We start from the raw sequence: 26,730 nt of genomic DNA on the forward strand, positions 1-26,730 counted from the left end.
GAGGCAAATAGACCAATAAACACAGGGGTTTGGCTCTGGATTCAGAATGCTGTGTTTAAGTGATGTTTATGTCTGTTTATCATCTTTTCTCTGTAAGCAAACAGTTACAATCCCAATTTAGAGCATAAACTGGTAAGAGTCCACGGCACGGTAATTTACAGTGCTGCTCAGTCAGTTCCTTTCCTGAGATATTTTAGAGAGACGGAAAGACACCTCACACAGGTTAGGCAGAATCTACTTTGATAGAAGAATGAACATAGCTGTTTGCTAGCCTTTTAACCCAGGATGAACTGGTTTATCAGTCAGTAAGCAGAAGCCTGTTTATTCTCAGAAGATTTCATTTTACCAGTAAAGGTTGAGACCCCAGCCCAGAGCAGGGGAGGGGTGTGGGTACATAATTTTGTTCAGAGAAGGATCTGTCCAAAGTTTTTGGAGAGGGAGAAAGCTGGAAGGGAAATTTTCTGTACAGAGGACATACTGTTGAAGCCTTTCCTGCTGGGTTCAGCCCTGTGACTGATCACCTGTAGCCGTTTCATTGCCAGCTTTCAACAGATACAAGCTGATGTTCAAATGCCCATGTTTGCCTGGGTTAAAAAATGAGCCTGTACAAGGCTCAACTTCCTTGAAAATTAGGAAACTTCAGCTCTGATTCTAACTTTCATACTAGGCCCTTTCTGTACAAATAGACGAGGCAATTTCCTAGATCTGAGCTCCCTCAGACAGGTCCGCTTGAGTATACCTGTATATTAGCTAATACTCTGTGTAAGCCAGTGTCTAAAAATACCCATGCCCTATGGGCACTTGCTAGAGCTGTGCAAGCCAAGAAGTTTGCTCACAATCAGAGACGAGGAGGAATATTTTCTGAGTTCATGCGGGTTCACCATTCCTGTCTGTTGCAACCAGATTCAAGACTGAATTTGACCCGAGTTAGATGCCAAGCCTGAGACATGCCTGGATTTTCAGAGGTTGTGTGAGCTGTAGTGAACTTCCCAGCGAGTCTCAAGGCTTGTAGTGACATGTACAGGCAGGATGCTTTCTCCCTGTTCTGGTACCTGCAGCAGAACAACTGTGGTGGTGCTAGCTCATGAGAGCATTACTAGGACTCTCTCCATACAGTGACACCAGGAAAGAAAATGCCTCCAGCTCCCCGGCAGCAAGTTCATGTGAGATTTACTCGCTAAACAGTTTTAGAAACCTAAGTTCTTCTTTAGGAAAATAAGAGCCACCCAGTGGTAAACTTCTCTACAGCTAAACAAATTCACACCAATGGCGAAAGAGGGTGTTCAGTCTCCATTACCCCTTCTCTCCTTGGCACATGTGTATGGGGAGATCTCCAGGTGAAAATTTTTATGGTAGTTTATATGCAATGTGGCCAGCTCTCTGGATTTTATTGCTATTCTTGCAGTATCAAGTATGCCTCTGGAGTCTGCAGCCCCTGCAATCCAGTGATTATGTGTGAATCTTGGATTTTGTTTTTGAGAAATGTGGTTAACAGAGAAAGCAGAATCCAAGTGTGACCTGGAAATTCAAAACACAGAAGACAAATTAAATATATATATATTTAGTGATTTTTATTCCAATCTCATCATATTCTGTGGTCTAAGTTATGATTTTTAACACAATGCTTTGAAAGGGATTGAGAGTTGTTTCATATAAGGAGATAGGTGATAACTGTGTAGATATGCAGCACAATGTTGCATTCTTCTCACAGGACACCTATAGTTGCAGCGTTACCATGTGCAGGGAACAGTGCTGAAGTAGCTGCCATTTTATGCTTTAGTTGTGACGCTCATGTGAACAAGCATGTGCTCCTCCTGCTTTTTTCTCTCACCAGAGAGGTGTGTTTGCTCTTTCTTTGGAGAAGAGTTTACATAGTCTTTGTCATCTCTCATATAACTCACAGTATTATAAGCTATGCTAAAGTCTAATCATGCTTTGAGTCACGCTGTGTCTTTGGCCACAGAGAAGCTGTGAATTTCACAGGTTAATTATACTTTGGGTATAACAATATCCATGTTAAACAATATTACTTTCTATTTCATTGGATACCTCTTTGTTCTTGTGTTTTGAGAGACAGAAAATAGAAATGGAGAAATGAATGGAAGAATAAAAGTCTGCATTTGCTATCTCCTGGGCTCCCATCCCAAACATTGAGTCCCAGGCTCCATAATGTTATTAGCAGACGTGACACATTTTGAGGCATTGTTCCAGGGGATAGTGCCAAAAATCCTGATGGTGTCTCAGCCATTCAGAAGAAGATTGGTCCTGCTCACCAGTTAGCACTGTAGGAAGGCTCTCCCTAACCTGCAGCCTGCTGTGTTCACCACAAGGGAAGAGAGGATAATAAAAGCATGAATAATACCCAGGATCTCATTTGTACCCTTTTGTTTCAGGATCTCCATCACTTTCCAAATATTCTTTAGTGGGCTTTAAATACTGTCTAGTGTATTTTCTGGGCCTCCGGTGTCTACTTGTACAATACTTAAGGTATACCTTGAATAGCTAAGGAATACCTTACTACCTTGCCATCCAAGAACTGGAGTTTTTGATCCTGGTACTGCCTTCACCTGTAGTGAGAGACAGTAATTTCTTCAGGAGCTTTTGATCAAAACAGAGAATGTAGAGACAGAGTTTCACCTCGAGCTTCCTGAGTCGTGGGACAACACTGTCTCAGTGACTGGAATCTCAGAGCTTGACTACTGGGTCAGTATCATCTTTGACATGTGTGCTCAAACTGAGCCACAGTGTAGCTCAGAAAGTGGTGGGCCACTAAGTTCAGATGAGTGTGGTCTATACAGTGACCACAGATATGATATTTTAATAACAGAAGCAGATAAGCAGCTGCAGACAGGGATAACATTTTTTGTTTCCTGCAGGGGGAGATGAAGTTAGCCAAACTTGATAAAATTCCCCAGAAGCTTGGTGCAAAGGTTTTGGGTGGTGACTGCTGCAGATCTGCAGTCATGAGTGCATTTTTTAAATGGGATGGAGGGCTGACCTCTGTATAACTACATGGGGCATTGTGCGATAAGCATTTTTTTCTTAACTACAGGCTTCTTACCCTGAGAGCAGGAGCCAAGGGGGAATGAATGCTTTCCTGCAAGTAAGTCCTCAGGATTAATTCACAAGTAAGGAGCTTGTAGTTCCTTCCCTAGCAGTTATTCAGCTGAGCTATTCATCATCAGGCAACTTCTCTGTAAAGGGCTAAAGCAGAGGCTGTAAGCACAAAAAGGCTGCACAGGTCAAAGACTGCAGCTTTTTCTAAGCTGTGTAAAACTTTCCAACATGTCCCAGAGCTGTGGAGATACTCTGAGAGCACGCTAAGGCTAAGGTGGGGGGATGTTCCCCTCCAAAACGAGGTTTCTGCTTCTGGTGCTTTGCAAGCAGATTAGAGGCCAGACCAGGGCACCAGGTTGCCTGCAGCACAACTAACATTGCCTGTATCAGGAAGGGATCCAGAGTGTGGCATGCAGACAGCAACTGTTGCTCAGCTTTTCCAGCTATCTAGAATAGATCTGACAAGCAATTAGAGCATGAATATATTACAGAGCCGATGGGGGATGCCTTTGTTAAAACTTGTGACCCATACTTTGCTGCTGTTTACATTGGCGGCAGCTTCGAGGGTGGGCAAGACCCTACCTGCCTGTCTTTCTCCTCTCTCCTTCCCGTGCGGAGGGAGCCGGGGAGCTCTGCATCTCATTGGATATTTCAAATGCTTTCTGCACAAGTCATAATTAATGCCGAGTTGCGGAGCTAAGACCAGATGTGCTGCCGAGATTATCTCCCAGGGCAGATCGGCTGCTCTCCGCTCTGTAGCGCTGGGTGAATGGAAAGCTGCCAGTGCTGGGACTCAGAATGTGTCTGATGCCTGAAGTCAGGACTTTCTTTCTCTGCCGCTCCTGCTGTCTGACACTGCCTGGGTTCTGCTTGAAGCTCAGCGCCTGTCATGTAGCGGAGTGCTGCACAAGAACGAGAGGTATGAGATGATTTTCCAGAGTTTAGATTTGTTATGGTTTTCTTTTCCTAGAGGAAAAGCAGATATTTGAGCTTGGCCTCAGACAGAAGCTAAGAATCTAAAAAAGGAGCTGGCTTTACAAAGGGAGGAAGAGTGGGAAAGACCCAGTCTATGGCCAAAAATACTACCGGATGCCAAGCTAGCATTTGAGGATAGGTCTGGGGAGGTGTGTTTCTGTTTGCTTTTACATAGAATATTTAAATGGATGTATGTGGATGAGAGCAATCGGCTCCTAGTATATGGAGGCTGCTCTTTGTGGGGAATGGGGTCAGAAGACACCAAGTTCTACCACAGACCCATTTGTGTGACCTTGGGCAAGTTATTTCATCAGTTTCTCTTGATTCCTAATTATCTGTCGCTTCCTTTCCTTTCCCCCATTCTTGCGTGCTTTGTCTGGCTGGATTGTTTAGTTGTTAGGGACTATCTTTTCTTAGGCACGTACAGCTCCTAACGTGGAACTCCTTTTTCAATTGCTGCTGCAGTAATTCACATAGTGTGTGCTTGGGTGGGCCAGGGGAAGGGAAAAAAAGAGTCATAGGTTTGTGTGTGTTTTGTGCTGTGGAAGCATATGCATTTCTGAATGTCTGCCCATGATTTTTTTCTCAGTGCTTTCATGTGTGAGAGGGACAGATAAATGGGAGCCTAAGCATGAATGTGGGAAGGTAAAAGCAGACGCTTACCTGTGCAGGTGAGCACGTACACAATCTTTACATCCGTAAACTGCCTGTCTGTGAGGCACCACATGCATGCGCGGGTGTATGTACTGCTGTATAGCAGCATCCAGGTGTGTGCCTGATTATCTTCCCGCACATCTTTTAACGTGTGTGTACTAAGCTGTACATACAGCTGACGTAGGTGTGGCTGGACTTTTCCCACTTTAAGCACATACAGAGTCCTCAGTCCTCCCCGTGAAGAAAATCTACCCAAGAACTGACTTTATTATCTCTGTCTTTAGTTTATTTTGGTTGAAATCAGAGCTCTGATGAGGAAAAATGAAGCAGGGAGCATATATTTTCCTGCCCACTGCATGTCTGGACAGCATAGCTGAATGTATAGGCTTTGTATGCCTGGAGCTGGTGGGTGAGCTATTCAGGCCAGGACAGAGAGCCTGTCTGTGTCTTAGTCAGTACATCATTCCTGGCTCGCTTTTTCCACAAAGAGCCACCTAAATCTTTAAAGAACAGAGACAGCTTGTTGGAGTAGAGGAAAGAAATTCTGTAGCTCTGCTAGCCATTTTTTCAGTATCTCTTGAATCTTTCTGAGATTAAGGATGTGGTCCTAGCATGCTGGGATTTTTTTCTGCTTTGAAACCAAACAAAAGGGCCTAGTTATAGATAAGGATATGACAAGAAAAGTTAACCCTTGGGTTGCTAGTAGCTTTTGGCTTTATTTCCAGCCTAACTCTGTCTGGGAGTGTGACTGGATGGCACTGGCTCCCCTTCTTCTGAATGAAGAGAAACACTTTAATGTCTTCCAGCAGGATCATCAAATGGAGTGAAGCACTGCCAAATTCAGTCTGAGCTGCAGGCCCCATTGATTAAAAACAGGCCTGTGCCTTGAGGAGCCAGCGGATGAGGCTGTGTGTGACTGGCTCCACATTAGCTTTTCCGTGCGAGGAAGGGCAGTCCCTGTCCAGCCTGGTGATGCTGTCATATATTGGTAGTTTCAGGGACATTTTACTACATCAGTTTTACAAGCCCTTTTGAAACCTAGCTGAAGTGAGATGAGCTTTACAGAGCTAGCAGGACACCGCCTCTTGATCTGTCCTGTTTAGCTCTGAGAGACTGAAGTAGGTGCCTCTGCTATGTCTCTTGCCAGTGTAGCTGTGAGAGCCCTAGCGGTAATTTTCCTGAGGGTAGACTTCATCAAGGCCCCCCAGCAGATGCCCAGATGAAAGATTTCTGCTAGCCCAGAACTGTCAGTGGCTCCAACTTGCCTTTGACAGTCCCTTTCCAGCCCCACTCCAAAGATAGCTCTTAGCTTGCTCCTTCTCTGAACCCTAGTACTAATTTCCTTTTCTAAGCCATGGACAAGCTCTGCAACCACTGCACAGATGAACAATTTCTCCAAGGCCAACTTTCCAGCCCCACTCTGACTGCAGGTCTGTGCTTTCTCTCTCTAAACCCCAACCCTAATGTTCTTACTGCCAAAAGACTTGGCCTGGGAGCAGTCTTTCTTTTGAGCAGCAGCTGGGGGGATCCTTTTCTCGGCAAAAAAAAAAATCAGGGCTAGGATAGAGAGAAAGAAAAAGCAGTGTAATTTGGGCTGCAAAGGGAAAGTTGGAGTTACCAACAGACTTAGCTTGGGTGAAATATTTTCTGTGCGCAATGTTTGGTGACCTTTTCTAGTGCTTCCCTGGAAAATTAGGGTTCAGGGTTGAGGGAAAGAGAAAACATAGATCTGCAATTGGAGTTGGGCTGGGGTGAGGCTGCCAAACCAAGGAGGGAGGCAGCCAAGAGAGCTGAGCTGGTAGAAGTCTTTCATCCTGGCAGTGGCTTCAGGGTCTTTTCTTCTGCTCAGCAAAAAATGACCTGTGAGGGCTGTGTGATCTCACCTGCACAGCCCTTGGGCACATACTGTCACACAAGAAGAAACCCCCGCTTGTGCCAGCTCCTTTCACTCAACATATGATAGGTAGATCAGCTTCATCCTCAGTCATATAAGTCTTGCTTTCATGGCTGGTTTTTCTTGTTACCTATTTGAAATGGTGTGAAGGGAGGTGAGCAGTATTGCAGTAGAAGAATTTTATAGTGACTTTGTTTCCTCCAAAGATTGCTGTTTCCAGCCAGGAGAAAAAGGTGTTCCTAACCTCCATGCCTGAGAAGGGGGAAAGATAGGGTCCCCAGTATCTGGTTCTGCAGCAGACACCCATAGTGATGTTAATACTGTGCTTGTGGAAGGTCCATCTGCTGCTCCTTCTGAATCTCAAAGCAGGTCACCCTTCCATCTCTGTTATTTTAGTGTCACATTCCTTAACCTCTGTGTCAGTGGTCTCTGTTTGGCTGCAGTCAGCTTGTTACCCAGGAGTCACTGACAGGTTGATTGTAACTACAGAAAGCTACTGCTATTGTGATCCAAGCTGACTGGGAAGGCAAGGACTGATGCTGCCTGAAATGTATGAGACCATGGTGCTGACCACAGACCAACCACGGCTAGGGAAAAGTAGACAAAGCTTCACACTGCAAGTGGAGATTATGCATGCAGTCGTTCTGTGTGTGCTTGCATATGTGAGCATCTGACACTGTCTTTGTCCTTGCTCTGAGTTAAGTCTAGAACACCAGAACATGGGCTTCTGGAAAAACATTATCTCTGTGCTCTATACCTGGGGAATGCAGAGAATTTATCTCTTTGCCAGAGCCTTCCCTAGACAGGCCCTTTAGGAAACGGGGCTGTGATTCAACAAGGAGAGATTTGAGAAAACAGGACTGCTACCCTTTAATTGGCCTGACATGTACCACAGCCTGACCTCCTTAAACCTATATGTCTTGCATCTAGAAGAGTGAATACCATGTATCATTTTAAGGAAGTAGATGGGTTTGGTGGGAGGAAGCCTGTCTCAGAGACTGATGATGGGATACAGAGTTTTTTGTCTCTAAGGTTCACAGCTTCCGGTCTGTAACTAATGCTGAAGGACTTCGATTTGCATTGGCCCATGGCCCAGGATCAACCATTCAGGTCAGAGGAAGAGGGAGAAATGGGCAGAATAGCATGAGGGAGATTAGACAGGATACATATTCCTGCTCAGCTTTTCACAGCTGAGGCACCTGCACTGTAGCTTGCAACTCTTGTTACCTCGATCATTCCTGTGTGTATTTACTATGATATGCAATGTTGGGAGTTACTCCCCCATGAGCAGAGTCAGCAGAGAGGCTGAGATGAACAGGCCATGGCGACTTCACTTTTCCAGCCATGACCTGGATTTGGAAGTTATCTGAGAAACTGAGCTGAGAAGGTTGTTCTTGCATGGCTGCCCAACTTCTGTAAGTGCCCTGGAAACCCTTGGACAATGCTGAGCCCCACATACAGAGCAGTTCTGCTGTGCCCCATCATGACAGCAGGGATTATGTGATGAGATTACAAAGCAACCTGTGCAAGAGCAGGAAGAGATTCCCTGTCCTAGAACGTGACTTCAGAGACACCCATCTCAGTGAATATTCAAACAGATTAGAAACAAGAACTAGTAAAACCTTTACTCTGCAAGAAATCCAATATTTACAGTGATAAAGTTAAGTCACTCCCATGCTCCAGGGCACGCCCTCTTGCCAGGATAAGGAGGGAATTTCCTTTGAGACTCTTCATGGCCCTCCAGCTCTAATACTGTAATGCAGTTGTGTAGGCTGGGGTGTAAGGAAGGTTTCTGTCTTCTGATGTGTAACAAACTGGTAGGGAAAGGAAATTGGACATTAGGATCCTTGCGTGTTTCATTCAGAGAGTTGAAACTGGTAGTGAAAGGTTTGTTTCACTGAGGATTCAGCAGGGTTGGACTGAATATAGAAAGCAGGTATGGTTTGACATGATGTCTCCCATGAAGGACAGTGAATGGTGGTTAGGAAACTTCCTTCCAGGAGTTATCAGCCTCCCATAAATATAGCACTAAAATAAAAATGGAAAATGTTGTTATTAGCAAGAAGGTAAGTAGAGCCTTAAGAAATGACCAAATCCCCTGGTCTGGAATAAGCACATGTGTGCATCCATTAAACACTGCTTCTGGCTATTGGTTGCAAACACAGTGTAACTCCAATATTTCATGCTGCCATTTTTTCAGACCTGCAGGATTAACTGAGTGCTTAATGCATGATCTAAAGCTCCTTGACATCAGTGGAAAGCTTCCTGTTGCTCTCAGAAATCTTTGAATAGAATTTCCTATCTGCTGTGGTCTGGTCTCATCTGAAGTTGAGTAGATTCTGGGATTCTCTCACTTACTGAATTCTTATTACCAAAATGTGGTCAACTTGGATGCTATCCTCCCTTACTCCACCACACCTTGTAGGGTGCTAGAATTAGGGTTTCGGAACACAACTCAGCAGCTGTCCTTTTCAATGGAGCAGTCTCCTAGTGCCAGGGATTGAACTAAGACATCTGGGTCTTACAGCCTGAGCACCTTCTGTGTTGTCAAAAAGATCTGCTGCCAATAGTGGCATTCAGCAGCTGGTATTGACCAGGAACTCCAATTTCCCCAAAGAGAGAGAGGCAGTGCCTCATACTTGTTGATAGATGTCTACAGTAGACCTGACTTAAGAATTACCTAGGCCAGTCTGTTTTTAGAGTATCTGGTGCTTCCAATGTGTTCAAGGTGTAAGAAGTACAGTACACACGTTTTAGTAGGAAGGGCATCATATTTTGCATGCATTTTACTCTGTGTTTTAATTTTCATTCAGCAATTTTAATTAAAGGAAAAGAAATAGAAATGCAAATCTTACAGGATGGTGGGGGATTTTCACAATAGCCGGTTTTAATGTTGACAACAGTATTCTGTCATGTTAGCAGTCCCCTGCTAGTGGGATTGCTACCTGTTGGGCTGGGCAGCTGCAAACTGTTGAAGGGCAGCTGCGTGACAACTAAAAGGTGGGTGCATGCAGAAAGGAATTGTGTCCCCTAAAGTCAATGTAGCCCTTGTTTTGGCATTCTTGGGACAGAAGAAGCAATGGAAGTATAATTACTTAATCCTGATTCAGCACAGCTACGGATAACCATAAACATCTTAACCCCACCTTCCTTGTGTATAATGAGATATAAACGGGCTTAGGGCAGAGGATAGTTTGAAGCACTTTTAAGCAGGAAAAAAAAAAAAATCACTCAGCATATAATTCTTGGTTTTAAAAATAATTCTTCTGAGTCTGTTAGAAATTGGACCTTCACAGAGGTTCACCCGCTCCATGTGAAAGTTTCCTTCGTTGTATGCTCTGAGCGATAGCTCAAGAAGAGTTCAAGCTGACACCCAGATGTCTCTCTTGCTCTCTGTTGGCAGGCATCTTTGGACAGCGACTGGAGGACACAGTACAGTACGAGAGGAAGTATGGCCAGCGCTTGGCCCCACTGCTGGTGGAACAGTGTGTGGATTTTATTCGGGAGCGAGGTCTTACAGAGGAGGGGCTCTTTCGAATGCCTGGCCAAGCCAACCTTGTCAAAGATCTGCAGGATTCTTTTGACTGTGGAGAGAAGCCCCTTTTTGACAGGTCAGTTGACATCACCTAATTCAGGCTGGTTTATCTGTGGCTTGTAAAATCCAGCAGGAATGGCCTTGCAGTGGCTATCCTAGTTTACATGTTCTTTCCACACCACCATTCTCTTCATTTAAAGTGCCACTGGGGCTTTCTCCTGCATGGTGTTGGGTGTGGAGACCTTCATTCAGCTAAGTGCTTGAGCAGAGGGAGAAATTCAGCCCATTAATCTAGATAGGGCTGCTTCAGTGTTTCAGTTTAAGCACATGTTGAATGAAATGCATTGCTAGATTTGGGTTGTAAGCAGTTGGTGGGATCCCGCTGTAGAAATGGACATGATAGAGGTGAACTAGGTGTTCTACTGCTTTCAGACGTTGCATTCTCCCTTGCCGCAATCACAGTGGATCTGCCCGGGGCAACATCTCAACTCTTCCCCTTCATCACCAGGTTTCAGAGTAGTCACCACTGTCTCACACATCTTCCCGTGGCTGTTATGTGTGCAATGTATAGAACTGGTTAGCACATCATAACAAAGCACTTTCTGACCCCAGAAGAATTCTTGGCCAAAATGATTTTTTTTTTTTTTGGTCCACAATTTCAGCAGCTGAGATGGAACATTTATTTCAAAACTGAATATATCTTTCGATTTTCAACAAAACTTGAGTCAAAAGTTTCTGAAATAAAAATGGCAGTTTTACATTTTTCTTTGCAGTATAAAAATGTTGATGTAATCACTCCTTGCCTGGTACAAAGACGTGCTAGCTGCCTTTTTGTCCTACTGACCATGCCAATGTCAGGGAGAGCAGCAAGGGCCAGCTGCTCCACAATGCAAGGTGAGCCAGGAGCCAAGTGTGGTAACAAGGCTAGCAGAGGCAGTGACACAGTCCAGTGATCACCAGGCAAGTCCATAGTGACGAGGCAGGTCCAAGATTAGGCTAGGTAATCTGTCAGTGAGTCGGAGTCCAGGTCCTGATCAACAGGGTCTGTAACCTGGCACAGATGTCGCTGTGAGGCAGTGGTAGTTGTAGCTCAGGCATGGGATAAACAGTAGAGGCTCAGCCTTATATCAGCTCCCACGGGAAGAGTGTCAGCCCTGGCTCAGAGCACTCCATCCAAGGTCAGCAAGGGAAGGGGGGCAGCTCTCAGCTGCGCTATCGCTATGTTGGCCCTGAGCCCAGGCAGTCAAATCATCAGGAGGGTGGATGCTCTCAGGGCGCTTGCAGCCAAATCCTATCCATACTCTGTAACTTCCCTCTCTCATATGTACACGCTACCCAGAGTGAAGGTCAGCATTGTGCTAACCTATACAGTGCTTTGAGAAATAGGCCTTGACCCTAACAGAGACCTTGAACTCCAGGGATATTTGGATCCAAGGCCATTGTGTAGATCTGGCCCAATCTCTATCACAGGTCCAGAAGTGGGATCAGATCTGGGATCTTGACTTGGAGACCTGACTCCATCTCTTGCTGAAACTCACTAGCACCACTTTCCCAGGTGATGCAGGCAGCATCTGGTATGTTGCCAGCACATTAACCCAGGGGATCACGTCCCCTGGACCTGCAGCCAGTCTCGATATTGTCAATAGCATTCCTGCCTACTGCTGCAGGAAGAGCTAGCGCTCTCCTGCCCGGGCAGCAAAGTGTTTGGTCTCATCCTGGGAAGAATATTGTTAGAGTTTATTGGGAACATTCTTCTAATTCTTCCCTCCCCTCAGCTTCCTAGACCACCCATCATCCTTTCTTTGATCCTTAACCACAGTCAGTATTTGCTCCCTAAATGGAAGTGTCAAATATTTAGAGATATTTTCATGAAAAAATAAAGTCTGAAATCATCAAATTGTCTCACTTCATCTTTTCTTAAACAAAATCTTTGTATTTTTAACTGAATATCTGGGTGTTCTAGTTCAGAATTACAATTATCTTAACGCATGTGGAAGTGAACAAAGTTATTTTGGAAAACATATTCTGGAACAGGAGTATCTACGGAAGGAATTCATTCAGAATGACAGTTTCACTTTCATGTTTTACCGTAGTCTAATCCATGCTAACTTCATTGTCATGAAGATAAGCTAAGCCTCCTCCCAGCACTTTTAAAGCAGCAAGCACCTTTATTTCCATAGGCATTTGCACTGGCTGAATAGATCAGTGCTAAGTCTCACCTTTACCAGAGGCAATAAAGATCTCCATGAAGGAATGCCTGCCTTTGGGGAGTTGATTTGAAATGTGATAACTGAAGGTTCAGTACACAATTAAAGGAGGCAAGCCTAGGGGTACCCAAGTAGTGTGACAGTCGAGGGTCCCCCAGTCATTGCCTTGTGCTCTTTCCATCATGTCCACTGTGACTTGTAGGCCCAGCTCTCTGGTCTTTGATATGTATAGTCACAGATAGCGACAAGGGAGAGGCACTTCCACTCCGGCTAAGTGAAATGCTTCTCCTCCTAGCAAGCATAATTTTCTCTGTGTGTAACTACAACTATCTGTGTATGGCCTAGGATACCTAGGCAGCGGCAAATATTTTCTGCAAGTGTGAAATCCATATGCTTGTTTCCAAATCAGATGCAGTGAAAGGAATATCCTTTTTTTTTTTTTTTTCCCTAGCTGCAGTCAATGCTTTTAGATGTCTTTTGTATCTACAGTGACCTTCCAAATGCTAGAGCCTGCCTGCCCCGTGGTGGATGAGATCTCTGTGATGACTGATAATTAAAATATTTATTTTTAAAAGGCTTGCTTTTACAATTTGGGTTTTAAATGCATATGTACATTCTCATGAAAGGCCAGGTGTTGCTGTTTTGGAAGCACCTACAGCAGTCTGCTCCTATTGCACTTCCATGCCACTGGAAGTTTGGCTGGATTTCACATGGCGTTGTGGATGAAACAACAACTGCAGCCAGCGGATCTGAAGCTGTAGTCTGGGCTCTGCTTCTGAGTGATAGTCGTATTCACTATCCATGCCTGAAACTCCACACTAAAAAAGAATAAGGGTACTGACCTCATTTGTAAAGTATTTATAATCAACTGAAGAAAACCACTATGTGAAACTGAGGTATTCTCAAATATGATGCAGCTGTTTAATAGGAATAGTATTATCAGGATTAGTAGGAAGTGATAGCTGCTGGCAGCTTCCTATTGTAATTTTTCTGTTTTGTTTTAGCTGTATGTTCCAGAAATACTTAAAAACATACTAAGCAGAAGAGATTCAGCTTTTAGGTAGAGGTGAAGATTTGAAACTCTGTTGCCTCATGGTTACTGATGTGTTTTTCTCAGAGTTCTTTAAAGACTGTCAGGACAATGGTGGGTAGTTGGGAACTGGTGGCAGAATCTCTTTAGACTTCTAATGGTCAAAACCTCTGAGGAGGTCATCTGCAAAGATTAACAAAGTTGTACAACAGGAGGCTTGGAATGAGGGAGAGGTATCGCCATACATCAAAAGCTGGATAGGAAATGGAAAGGGAAGAACAGGAGCATCTTCATCATGGGATCTGACACCTCAACCCCAACTTAAAGTAAAGGAGAGAGAAGAGGAAAAAGAAGTTCCTGGAGTGGGAGAGAAAAGAAAAGCTGATATCCCAGCATAACAGATGGGCTAGGAAATGCCAGATACCCCAGCCTTGGGGAGGAGATGTGACCCACAAGCCGGGCAGCAATGCCAAATGGCAATAGAGGGCCTGGAGGAAATACAGCTTCCTCCATTTTTTTCTGAATGATTGACCAGGGCTCTTAGGAGCCTGGCCTGTCAGATGCAGGTGGGTGCTGTCTGGGGAAAGTATCAGGCAGGAGGGGTCAGTGAGAGGATCAGAGGTTATGTTTGATTGCACAAGGATGCAGAACTCTATTGTCAGTGCTATATGATCACTGTGCATCTGCCTGGACTGTATTGCTCACATTCCTGATCCACATTGGCTGAGGAACCACAGCACCACCCTACCTTAAGCAGTATCATGGGCGTATCCCTTCCACTGCCCATATTGCCTGATATGCATTTATATCTTGACAAAATGGGATATTTCCCTTGTTCCCAGGTAGACCCTCCTGCCTAGTACAAACACGTGGCAGAATAGCTTTCTTCCACGTGCCTACTTTGTCCCTGAAAGGGACCTTGATGCACCCCCAACGAAAGGCATCAAGCTTTGGGGTAGCGCGGGTTTCTAAATTTCCTTCCCTCTTCTCTATTACAGCAACACGGATGTTCACACTGTGGCGTCCCTCCTGAAGCTTTACCTTCGAGAGCTGCCAGAGCCTGTCATCCCCTTTGCCAAATATGAAGACTTTCTTTCTTGCGGACAGCTACTCTCAAAAGATGAGGGAGAGGTCAGTGATCCTTCTAATCTGCCTCCTTCTACCTTGAAAGTTGTTCCTGAGACTCAATGTAGTACAGCTTTCTTCTCATGACTCTTCAGTCCTAACATAAATCAATGAAGTTCCTGGGAACCTTCCCCTAAATTTTCCTGAAGCCCAGAATTGGGTGTTAATATCACAGGCTCCTGCTTGAAGCAGGAGCTTTTTTGAAGCCAGTCTGGTAGCCTGGTGCTGCTGTCTTCTGAACAAAGCTGTTCTGTAGCATAATCAGCAAGAGATGCAAGGTAGGAGATCTGGGTTCCTTTCCCAGCTCTGCTGCTGACTCATTAGCAAGCTGTATGAAGTCACTCCCTTTTTCTGTGTTTTCAGTTTCATATATCAAAACAGCATGTTCTGCTTCCCAGAGTTTGTGGTGGATGAGACGTTGATCAGTGCAATGGTCTTTGTATTTCTTAAAGGAAAGGCACTACAAAAGGGCAGGCTATGGTATTATCCCAAAATGGGGGAGGTAATGCTGTGAATACTTCACCAGAACCTTCTTATGATGTTCCTCTCTTTGGTTTCCAGGTAAGGGAAGGGGCTGACAAAAACCTCCAAGTCTGTGGCAATCATGGAAATTTTGATTCACTGCTTGGGAGGAGCAGGATAATTTACAATATGATTGATTGATCTGTTTCATCCATATTGTTCCTCTTGTGGTGATGCCTGAGCTCTTTGCTGACTGCAAAGGCACGTTGGATCTGGTCTAATGTGGGTGGAACTGTGCCGCCTTCTAAAACAGAGGTTTAAAGAAGCTGTAAGGGTTGTTACTCGTGTCAGCTAAAGAAGCAAAGGCCTGAGGGCTTATAAGTAGCAGTCCACAGTTCTGTCCCTTTTTGTGTGGCCTCGAGAGCATGCTCACATCTTTGTCTCTGGTGGGGACTGTAAAAACTGTTCTTTACTGAGCGCCTGGGGTTCACCTTTTGTTCAAGTGACAGAAGGCTCTGGGGAGATTCAGTCCTTCACGATGCCCATAGGAAGATTCTTGTTTGCATGCATCAAATGTAGCATATCTGTAATGTCAGTTTTTTATGGATAAAAAGGCAGGTTTGCTACTATCTGTATTCACATGATGTACTCTCTAGCCAACTCTGAGAAAGCAAATTTCTGTGCATGACACAGTGTTTCACCACACATGGATATGCATTTCTGTCCTGGACACAACCACATCAGTGTGTCAGTGCACTAGTGTTGCCTTTTTATAGGTACACGTATGTGTCTCCTAGCTCCAAAACTTGCTCATTTTCTGCCTTATCCTCAGTCAACTCAGTCAACCTCTGCACGGTGCTACGTTGCAGACAGCGCAATGATTGATTTCATAAGAAACAGTAGCATTTCTAAGGCAGTGGAACTGGTTTCATTTTGGTCGTAAGATGTGCAGACTAGGAAGTTTTCTATCCATTAAGCGCTATTGCACAAGAGTAGAGACACTGCCAAGTTGGGCAAACATAATTGTATATCAATTGCTCAGCTTATTAACTACGTAGTTTGCCTGATTTTGCCTGCACAGGCTGCAGCAGTTTGGGAAGGAACATCTGTGTCGGTTTCGTGGGAGCAAGGCCAGACTCAAATGACTTGTAGTGCAGTATTCTCTTTGAATTAGAAAGGCGATGAGGAGCACTAGGTAGCCAAAATGAAAGCTTACAAAATATGGTACCACTTGAGAGCACCAAGTTGTCTTGTTAAGCTGCTGTTGTAAACATAACCATTTTTTTTTTTGTCAGGAAAATCTGGAACCTCAACACGGGCTGTTTACTTTTTCAGAAAGGAAGGTGGAGTGCACAAACCAAGGGCAGAGAGGCTGTATGTGCACACTAGCACACGGAGCAGAATGTAGCACAAAGGACCCAGCCTGTAGGGCCTGACTCGCCTCTCAGGTGGAAAGTCCCCCTGCTCAAAAATGTGGTTTCATTGAAACCATAATTTTTTAGCACAAAATGATAAGCAGGGAATTTCAAAGTCAAGCGTTTCATTTTGAAAAAGTATTTGGAAACAAAATGCAATCTATTGTTTTAATTTGAAGTATTATTTTGTTTTCATTTTTCACTTGGAAGTTTTGAATATGACTTTTAGGCTCAAAATACAATTTTCTTTAATTTTGTACACCCACCCCCCAATAAAAGCAGTATTACTTAAGGCAAAATAGTTGTTCAGATAAAATTGTTGGCACCTCATGCTCCTACATTGTGACCATAGATAGGAATTATTACAATGTTAGCTTGGCCTAATCTCTATCTGCAGCAAAAAATACTCCAGCACTGCCCTAAGCTTTCCATTTTTCATTCAGATTGTTGTTCATCTTCATTCTGCACCAAAATAATCTGTGGTGTTGGAATGCAAACAGAACGTAACAGAGACTTTGGGTTGTGCTGAGGCCTCTAGGTATCTCAGCAGGACAGCAGCATTAAAAAATATTTGATTCTGATCCCAGCTGGTTGGGAGGAGGGATTGAAAATGAAACAGTTATAGACTAAGAATGCATGAAAGATCTTAAAATCTCTAAAAACTCGTTTGAGTCTGAGCTGACTTGACATGGTAGTATTTTAGCCTTTACTGCTCCCTGTACTCTACAGATGCACACAGCTGTTCAGTGGGCTTAGCACATGGCTTTGAGTTTTTAGAGAGGGGTCTGAATTTGGGTGAACATCTCAAGTGCTGCTAGTTTCCCAGCCCAACTAGAAGCTCCTAGTTGGTGCTGATCTGTGACACACATTGCAAAATCCTCAGTTTTGGGATCACTCCTTGGCAAGCATGCGTCTGTGGTAAATTAGACATGCAGCATTTTCAAGGAGGTAAGAGTTACTACTGCAAAATACCATGATGAATGACAGTGCAGTGCCTCTATTGCTTGCTAGGCTGCAGTCATAAGCATGATCAGTGCTATTTGTTAACAATACAGCAGTTTCCAGCTTGTATTTTCCTTTACGCTTTCGCTGTGGTGTTACTAGGCTCAGCCTTCTGCCACCTGTTGGTCAGCTGTTTGGTGGGTACAAATCTGTGGCAGAGCTGATAAATACTGCAGCAGGAGAGAAAGCTTTTTTTAACCTGGCAAGTGTTTGTACCTTGACAAATATGAAGATACTCTCTGCGTAATAGCACATTTGTGATTCCTCGTGACAAAGCATAGATGATAAATTTTTAGAACCTTTTTTTCTTTCAGGTAGCATCTTGTATGTTTAGATCATGTTTCCAGCTGTTCACAACCGCCTGCAGTTTCTGTTCCAAAGCCCCCTCTTGCATCCAGTGGAGCCATGGTATTTTAATTCAAAGCACTTGAAATACAGTGCCAAATACTATCCTGATTTCTGTATTTGAAATAAATTGGGCTACAGAGCAAGATTCAAGAGGGAATTAGGTCTGTTAGCTCACCTATTTCTAGTTCAAACTCTTTACTTGAAAGTTGGATGACCTGAAAAACTGACCTTAACCTTCACATCAGTAGCAGCTGTCCTTGAGTCAAACGTTTTCAGAAGTTTAAAAAAGAGGATTGAGATTTTTCAAAAGTGACTGGTCTTTTATTGGTGTCTCCATTGTTGTCACTGTTAAACCAGAATAATTTTTAAGCTAAGGAATTAAAAAGGGCTTACTGCTTTTAAGAATTCTCTTTTAAGTTTCAGTTTTTTATTAGAGGACTTTTTTTGTGCTGGGACATATAGAATAAAAAAGTGTCTATACACTCAGGATGTTAAGGATAGAGGCAGGAATATAGACTGCTCTCTGGATCTTTCTGACTTGTCTGGACCAGAGAAATCAGGAAGATCTTGCAAGAGGCTGGCCAACAGAATTCCCTCCCTAACAGTCCTTAATACATCGAGGAAAGTTTAAAATGAGTATCCAACTGCACTTCTTTGGCTTGGAACCAGCTGCTTCTGGAATTTCTCTGTCATTAGTTAGCAGCCCTCCACCATTAGTTAGCAGCTATCACTCTTCTCAGATGTGCTTGGATATCTATTTTCCCCCAAAAGGTTTAGTTGCCTCAAAAAACAAGCAATCTCCTGGGCAACTGCAGCATTGGCAGGAACAAGCAAATGATGCTTGGGACTGTGGAAGGACAATAGCCTTCTGACTCAGAGGTTTTCATTAGATGATTTAAGTAGCTTCAGGGTTTTAAGTCACTCCTCCAGCAGGTGTCTCATCTTACATCTTAATGTAAAGATAGAAATTTTATAAGGAAGTATGTCATAGCTCAGAATGACTGCAAATGGAAGTAAGTAATTAAAAAGGAGGTAGTTGAATTAGAATGTCGTTTAGCTCTTTTAAGAAAAAACCCTCCTCTGCTCAGTTGAGCATTACTGCAATGGATTTATACTACGCTCAATGTCTCACGGTTTCAAATAGGCTGAAAAGGCACATTTGTTGGTACATTTATACCAATGCCAGTGGGCAGACTTTGAAGACTAGCAGGCCCCACTAATCAAAGGCTTCTACATCAACCATTGAAGTTGACAGGAGGTTTTCCACTGATTTTGAGAACTGAATCAAGTTCTGGATATTGGGTTTTTGGTAAGGCACAACATACTGGATGACACCTTTCTTAAAGCAAAGCCTCCTTGTGTTATCATCTGTTGTTTCATGGTTTTGACTGGAAAGAGGACTTTGTAGTACTGAAGGAAAGTCATGTCTGCTTTGCATCATTTATATTAATAGCTCTCCTTCTTGTTTTTCTTATCCCTCAGGGTACCCAGGAACTGGTTAAACAGGTAAAGAACTTGCCCCAAGCCAACTACAACCTCCTCAAATATATATGCAAGTAAGTGAAATTAATTAACACTTGGAAAAGTCACTAAGTTTTGTGAGGCTTAGTCTTATATGCAAATAATTTCCTCTGAAAGTATGAATATTCAAAACATCACTAACATGTAAGTTACTGCTCCTATAAAACATGTGGAGGTGAATGTGCAGCCTGCCTGAAGGAAGTTCTTGGTTTATCCAAGAGCATCGGCCAAGCAAATTGCTGTGACCCACAGCCTTGGCAGCAGGCATGAATGATACTAATATATTATGTTGTTTACTTCAGAAGCACTTAAAGACCAGTAAAGAAAGGCATTTTTTCCAGGTACTGCACACTTGGAAGGTTTATGACACAAGCTGAGTAGCAGATGCAGTCAGAACAGCCAGTTTGGCCTCAGCTCTGGTTTGGAAGTGGGGTTGGGAGTGGCTTCCTCTTGGAGTACCAGCGACTTTGCAGCCTTGTCTCCCCTCATCTCTCTGCTGACTCTCCCAGTTTTTGCAGAGTGGTCTGGAATGTGTTTTGGGAGCTGGAATGGACTGTTACCTTAGATACAACGTAGTGAGCTTTATGTTGTATTCTAGTCTCCGTGGTAGTTAGTCCCTTTATGACCAGTGGGATTTGCACATCTGGAGCAGGCAGTAGACACAAACACTGACATGAAGCCCATGACTTATTCAAAATATGTCAAGCCCTTCCCAAGTGTACAGACAGATAGCATTTCTGAAATGTATTTTTTGAATGTTTTAAAAAATTTCTCTTGCCTCACTATGTGCTTCTATAGCCATTTGTTTTAATATCTGAGCACCTCAAAACATGAGTGGCTGAGGCAGGAGAATATAATTATACATGTTTCTAAGTGAAGAACTGAGGAAAGCAAAGGCAAGTAGAATTTGCTTCTGACTTAGCGAAGAAAACTGAGGGTTCTTGGGTCTCAGCACAGTGTCCGCCACAGGGCAGAGCCGCAGAAAAAATGGGAGTGCCTAGAAAAGTCATGCTGCAAGTAGAAGCATTCAAAAATTGGCCAAGTAGTGCAGAATGACAAGGGAACTTTTCCCCTGCAAAAACCCATTCAATCATCCAAAAAATTAACTAGTTTAGGAAATGGAATACAGACAGAGTGAGACTGTTCACTTTTGAAGCCACTGAGTCCTGTTTCCTGCTGTTGTAGGTCTGCATGTCATATAGTCCTTTTTACAACTTGGCTACTTATGTACAAGCTATTTAGGTGTTTGTTACAGCCTTTCTCTTACTGTAACTCCTACTGGGAGGCTGTTCCAAATTACAAAACCATTAACTGTTAGAAACTTTCTGCTGATTTCCAGCTTATACCTATGGATAGCCAGTCTGTCTGGATTTCTTCATGTGCTATCTTTGGCTTGCATAGTCTTTCTTGTATTGAAGCTGCCCAGCTGATGCATTCACAAGAAGCATTTGGGCTACCTCTTTATCTGTATTTATAGAATCTTCCCATCTTTTAAATACCTCTGGGGATGGAGACTCAACCACTTCCCTGGGCAGCCTGCTCCAGTGCCTGATTACCCTTTCAGTGAAGAAAATTTTTCGTAATATCCAACTTAAACCTCCCCGGCGCAACTTGAGGCCATTTCTTTTGTTAGATTCGAGCAACAAAGTTCTTTCCACAGGCTGCTAGTTCTAGGACAAGGAGATAAGTGAAATGTCTTTTTATTTGTGTTATATCTGTAAGTGAAAAATGGCAGAAATCAATCTGTGTAATTGCAGAATTCCTATAAAAATGTGAAAATTTGTACTTTCATACCCAGTAGAAGGCTGGATCCCTGGTAGCCTGGTACCTTTGGCAGAAACCATCCTGTCCTCTCTTGTTCATACACTAGGAGGGATCTGGGGTTATTACTGAGTATCTAAGCTGCATTAGTCCCTAGGAGCATTACAGGTATCAGGGTTATATAAACACAGGACAAAACTGTTCCTGCCCCAGAATGCCTACAGTCTGACAAGTGACTGACTTATTATTCCTCTCCTCCTTTCATTTTTCTGGGGGGCTTTTCAAGGTTCCTTGATGAAGTTCAAGCTCACTCCAGCATTAACAAGATGAGTGTCCAGAACCTGGCCACAGTATTTGGACCAAATATATTACGACCCAAAATGGAAGATCCAGTGACCATGATGGAAGGTAGGTACTACTCTTGTGAGATAACACAATACCTGTGTCTTGGAGCTGTAAGAGTATGCTGAAAGTCATACATTCGTTGGTAGCTGTATCACTTGACTGCACCATCAGCAACAAGACAAGCAATCCCTTTCATCAGTGCCTGTGAGGGGATGTACCAGTTGGCCTCTGTTATCCCACTCACCACTGGCCTGGGAGTGTCTCTCCTCTCCACCACATGGGGATGCCTGTCCCATGTTGTAAGTTGTTATGCGAAACTCTTTTTGAACCCACTGCTAAAATGAAAGCTCAAATGTTCTTCAGAAGGACCGTGTTTAAGTACCAAACTGCTGCTGTTTAGTATTGGTGCATCTGGGTGGTTAGACAGCTCTCTGTAAAGGACATCCAATCCACAATGAAAGAGGTACTGTAGTTTAGCTGCCACAGCAGCTATACTGGGTGTCTTAGAAGTGTTGTCTTCTAAGCAGGTTCTGTATGGGTCAGAACTTCACATAACCCAAGGAATAAGTTGAAAAACACTGTTAATTTTGGATGTAAAAATCTGAAGCTTGAAAATTATCTACATCCATATGGGTCAGGAAATGCCCAGGGCATGATCTCTGACTGGCTGACACTAGGGCTGGGATACAGCTCCTCTCCCAGGTGGCACTGGAGCACAACTACTGTGGTGCAAATTTTAGCAGGGTCTTTGCATCAAGTTTTGTGGGATCTTGGCAAGTCTGCAAAAAGAACTGATGGATTCATCTAGCATAAGGCACAGATGGAGATGCTGTGCCCAGGATGTCTGAACTCAGTCCTGGCACTGCTCCCTCGCTGTAGGGGAGAGCTGACATGGTGTTCTGCGTGATGGAAATCCTTCACAGAACGCCAGCATTATCATGCCTTAGCAGCAGCAGTGCCTTTAGCTCTGCACAAGTGACCTCTGAAAGGCACTGCAGATGTGTGCCCCAGAGACGGCAACACACTGTAAGGTAACAGGCCAACTTCAGAGCATATATACTATAGTTGTTCAAGGATTTAAAGCCTGCCACAGACATCTGGGCCATATTATTAAGGGTAGTTTGAGACCTTTCCCTTGAAGGGGGGAAGGTACAAAAATGTGGGGAGGAGAAAAAGGGAGTGCAGGAGCAGATACTGGGTTGTTCAGCGTTACAAAGGTGGGGATAGCTGAAACCTCAGTCTGTTGTGTGATGCTGTGACTTGCCCTAGTGGCCAGTTGGCCAGCAGTCAATAAAACTCTGACAGCCTTGGCCAACAACACGCTTTTTGTTCAGTTGGTACAGATGACAAGTTTGGGTTCAGTTCACTTCAGGCATTTCATTATGCAGGTCAGCTGATGGCAGAGGTGCTTGTACTGTGTGTAGATGCACAAGTGCCACAGATGCTGTGGTCTTATGGTCTCTCCTAATCATCACATAAAAACACTACGGTGACCTGACCTAGAATTCTGTATTACCACAGACCTGAGCTGTAGAAAAATGGGGATCTGGTGACTGGATTTTTAGCAACAGCACTGGAAATGTTTTGATCTATTGTTAGTTGAGGATAGAAGATTGGTTAAATAGAAATAATGGAGAAGTAGAAAGACTCTCAATAGTTTGTTTTGTTTTTTTTTTTTTAGCTTCAGGGTAATATGGATCTGCTAAATCAACTGATACAGAAAAATACTGCTGTCAGTTCTTAACAAAAAGCACTTTAATTGTGTCTTCTTGAAACTTAAACCATGAATTTCAAATAGAAATATCTGAAGTTTGACAGCTAAATTGTTAGGAATGCCCTTATCTCCAGAGAGGTTTATTTCTCTCCCAGCACTCACAGACCATAAAATAGAAGTTGTAGGTAGGTAAGCTCAGTACCTCTTGCTATCAGGCTAAAACCTCGCTATTAAATTCACGCTCTTACCTTGAACCCCTGAATATGTTAGTCTTACTCTCTATTTCAGACAATGATTAAAGATAGAATTAATTACATATTTGATCTTTTTAAGGCTTTCCTCTTTTGTAGAAAATGCTTTGTATTAGGTTTGGTAAGTGGTGTTCTCTATTAGTTCATAAGGGTCTACTCCACTACTGGAAAACGATGACAACACATTTCTGTGGATTTAAATAATTGCAAGTACAGAAGTACTTGCTGTACACCTTCTGCAGGTGCACATATCATGCAGATGTCATACTTCCTCCAAGTTTCTCAATACACTAAAAGTGCAGCAGAAGGCCTGAGCTGAAATTTCTGGTTCTTCAGTAAACACTAGCTCTGGGCCTGTTAAGACTATGAAACTGGACGCAACACAGTTGTGGAAACCTGCTGGTTCGGGAAGCTGGATGGAGAGGTGCTCCATCCCAGCTAATAGGTTAGTGTGTTCAGGATCCAGCATGCATCTCTGCACAGGGCTATGCTGTCCTGCATGGATGCATGTACTGAGATTGATACTGGCTCTGAGCCCCATGCCATGGTGTAGTACAGACATGCCCTATTTCCTAGGTGTCCTCCTCCTCTGTCATCCTTAAGCAGGCCAATTTATTATTCGTTGCTACTGATCATTTGTACTCTGCTAGTCAGCTGCCTTCATGAGTCGGACTGACACCTGCATCCTTCACAGTTCCCATTTCCAGCAAAGGGAACGATTCCTGTCTCTTGCAGTCCTGTACAGAAAGGCCCACAGCAGTTGTTTGTGCAGACCCATTCCAGTGTATGGTGGCCACAGGCCTGCCTCACAGGGAGCTCACAGAGCATCTCACAGACCGGGGGTGAGTGTCTGAGGTCTTCCATGTCTCATCAACTGCTTGTGTTTGTTTTCTCCCCACAGGCACCTCATTAGTTCAGCACCTGATGACAGTGCTGATAAGCGAACAGGGGCGAATCTTTGCTGTTCCTCAGGCAGATGTGCCAGGGAGCCAGCTGGAAATCAGACCTGTGCGTCAGCGCAGTACAGTGGAGTGGATCTCCGAGGAGGATGGAGAGGACAGCAGGTCAGAGAACAGCGTTCCCAGCCCTGCTGATTTGCCGTCTAGCAACGCTGTGGCACTAGAAGCTACTCCTGGACCTGCGGTGAAAAATACTCCTTTAGAACACAGTGGCAAATTGACTCAGCCTGCCACCAGCCCCAGCAAGAGAGTGCAGACGCTGCCCCCCTGGAAATACTCCTTCCGCCAGCAGGGAGCACGGTCTGTGAGTCCAAAGCTGGGCAGCTCATCCTTAGATATCCCCAACCTCTCCTCCAGTGGGAACTGGTTGATGAATGGACTGTACTCTCTTCGAGGCCATCGCCGGACAGCCTCTGGGGAACGAGTTAAAGACTCATGTTCTTCCCAGAGACTCTCTACTTATGACAACGTCCCTTCGTCCAGCCTCTCCCTTAGCACACACAGTATGGCCAGCACCACGTGGTCTACATCATCATGTGAAATCTCTGTGGTGGACTCGGTCAGCAGCTGCCCGGCCTGCCGGGCCAGTGACTCTTCTGCTTTAAGCTCTCTCAAAACCGAGTGGATAACTCAGGGCTCACTGTCTCAGAGTGAGGTCAAGTCTGCAGATCTGGAGAACAGCATTGACAGGTTTGAAGCATGCAGCAGCAGCAGCAACGAACAGAGCAACCTGGCTGCAGCTTCTAGAGACTCTGTCAAATGCTCTAGGGCCTTACAGAGCTTGGTGGTGGAGCTAAAGACAGAACTGAGCAAACAGAGGACTGAGTATGAGACTAGTATCAAAAGGTAATGTCATCTGCAGGGGGGACAAGGAAGTTGTCTGTCAGCATTACCCCTGCTTGAACATGGGTGTGGGCTACCAAGCGTATCAGGTTCTCAGACCTGGAGTTTGGGTTTGGGAGACAGATTTGGTTCTGCTCTTTCCACATTGCTCTCTGAATCCAACTTTTCTCTCTCTGATCTGTAAGGATCAAAAAAATGGGATTTCCATCACACAGGGTATTCCAATATTTCACATTCTATGTTTTCACTGGAAATCAGAATTGTACAGGTAATGCCAAAGTCTGCTTGTTGTTAGTGTCCTGGGAGAAACAGCAAAGCAAACATCTCTCTTGGAGGGAGGGACTGGGACCCAGGGTGGTCAGGCCTCAACAAGGAACTCTGTTGCTCTGTACAGGTGCCAAGATTTGCACCAAATCAGTCTGAAATTGAGGGCTTCTTGCTGCTTTTGCCAACAGAAACATTCTTCAGGAAACTGATTTTGACTATTCTCCAGGGTTTTTTGTGGCGGTGGTGGGACTGCATCTCAGTTACAACTTTTTCAGCAGCCCTTTTGTGTTGAACTTCTAGAAACTTTGCTTTTGATTTTTGATGGACTTGTAGCAGTCCTTTGCTCACTGACCAGCTACTGACTCAAACTAGCAGCAAGGTGCTGCTTGTACAGCAGATGCACGAACTGTGCGGGTCTTTGCCCACTCTGATGTTTACTGCAACTGCTGGTGCTGTACTTTAGATCTGTGCTCAGAAAGACTCCTTCCAGTTTTCAGGAGCAGCGTGTGTGAAGGGATGGGCTGTAAGAATTAGAAAGTATTAATAACTAGGAAGTTATATTTAATCATTTGTGTGAGTTAGTATATTGGGTTTTATGAGTGTTAAGTTCTTAACAGAATGACTTTCAGGCAAGTACTTAGGGAAGCATGCATACAAAATATTGTTACTTAAAGGAATTAGATATGTTTTAATATATAGCCATATGCAAAATTGCACACCATGTTATAATACGGAAGAATCATCATTGGCCTGGGCTCTGCAGCCCTGGTACTTTGTATTGAAGAAGGGCTGTAGTCCCATTTCTTACAAATAGTTTAGTTCTCAGCTTTTTTGTGTGCTAAGGTATTAATGTCGCACTCCTTCAATTATTAAAACTGCAATAGTATTTACATGCCTCAATTTCCAATCAGTCTCCCAAATTTGGTACCAAAAGCACATATGACTGTTCATAGGGATTGTATAGCACAGCTTCAAGCTACATTTGTTGCCTCTTTTTTCTTGTTAATTTCTCAAAAATGTATCTAAACTATGATCTCTTCCAGTGGGCCAGCTGTTAAGGTAGGAATTACACTTGCTATCTTCCTGCTTTATTTTATGATTTCCTTTGGTGGTGGCTTGCCAGCCTCTGCAGCTTTTCTGCCTCTTGCATTGTACTGCCTTGGTATGTGAGGCTGGAAGGAGAATCAGGCCACGTAGCAGTTCCAGTTCCCACCCAACATCACAGAGTGGGAGAAAAGCTTACCCCCGCCTTCTTGTGTTCCGGGCAGAAGAGCTGATGAGAACAACACTAATAGCCAGCATGGTGTGTTGGAAAAGGTCTGAGAATGAGGATAGAAGTTCATGGCTTGCTTTTTTTTTTTTTTT

At 44.0% G+C, this 26,730-nt stretch overlaps 1 protein-coding gene across 2 annotated transcripts in view; it reads left to right on the top strand.

The window, feature by feature from the left end:
* Positions 1-26,730, top strand: part of ARHGAP22 (Rho GTPase activating protein 22) — a gene marked incomplete at both ends in the record, with an annotated part of 157,053 nt that overhangs the window by 127,426 nt on the left and 2,897 nt on the right. For both annotated transcript variants that reach the window (XM_082310290.1, XM_082310291.1), the window contains 5 exons: positions 9,984-10,191; positions 14,351-14,483; positions 19,187-19,260; positions 21,273-21,394; positions 24,198-25,101. In XM_082310290.1, coding sequence (XP_082166416.1) covers positions 9,984-10,191; positions 14,351-14,483; positions 19,187-19,260; positions 21,273-21,394; positions 24,198-25,101 — 1,441 coding nt within the window. The remainder of the gene's footprint in view (positions 1-9,983; positions 10,192-14,350; positions 14,484-19,186; positions 19,261-21,272; positions 21,395-24,197; positions 25,102-26,730) is intronic.

Source organism: Platalea leucorodia, assembly GCF_965183815.1.
Source record: "Platalea leucorodia genome assembly, chromosome: 4".
Classification (NCBI taxonomy): Eukaryota; Metazoa; Chordata; class Aves; order Pelecaniformes; family Threskiornithidae; genus Platalea; species Platalea leucorodia.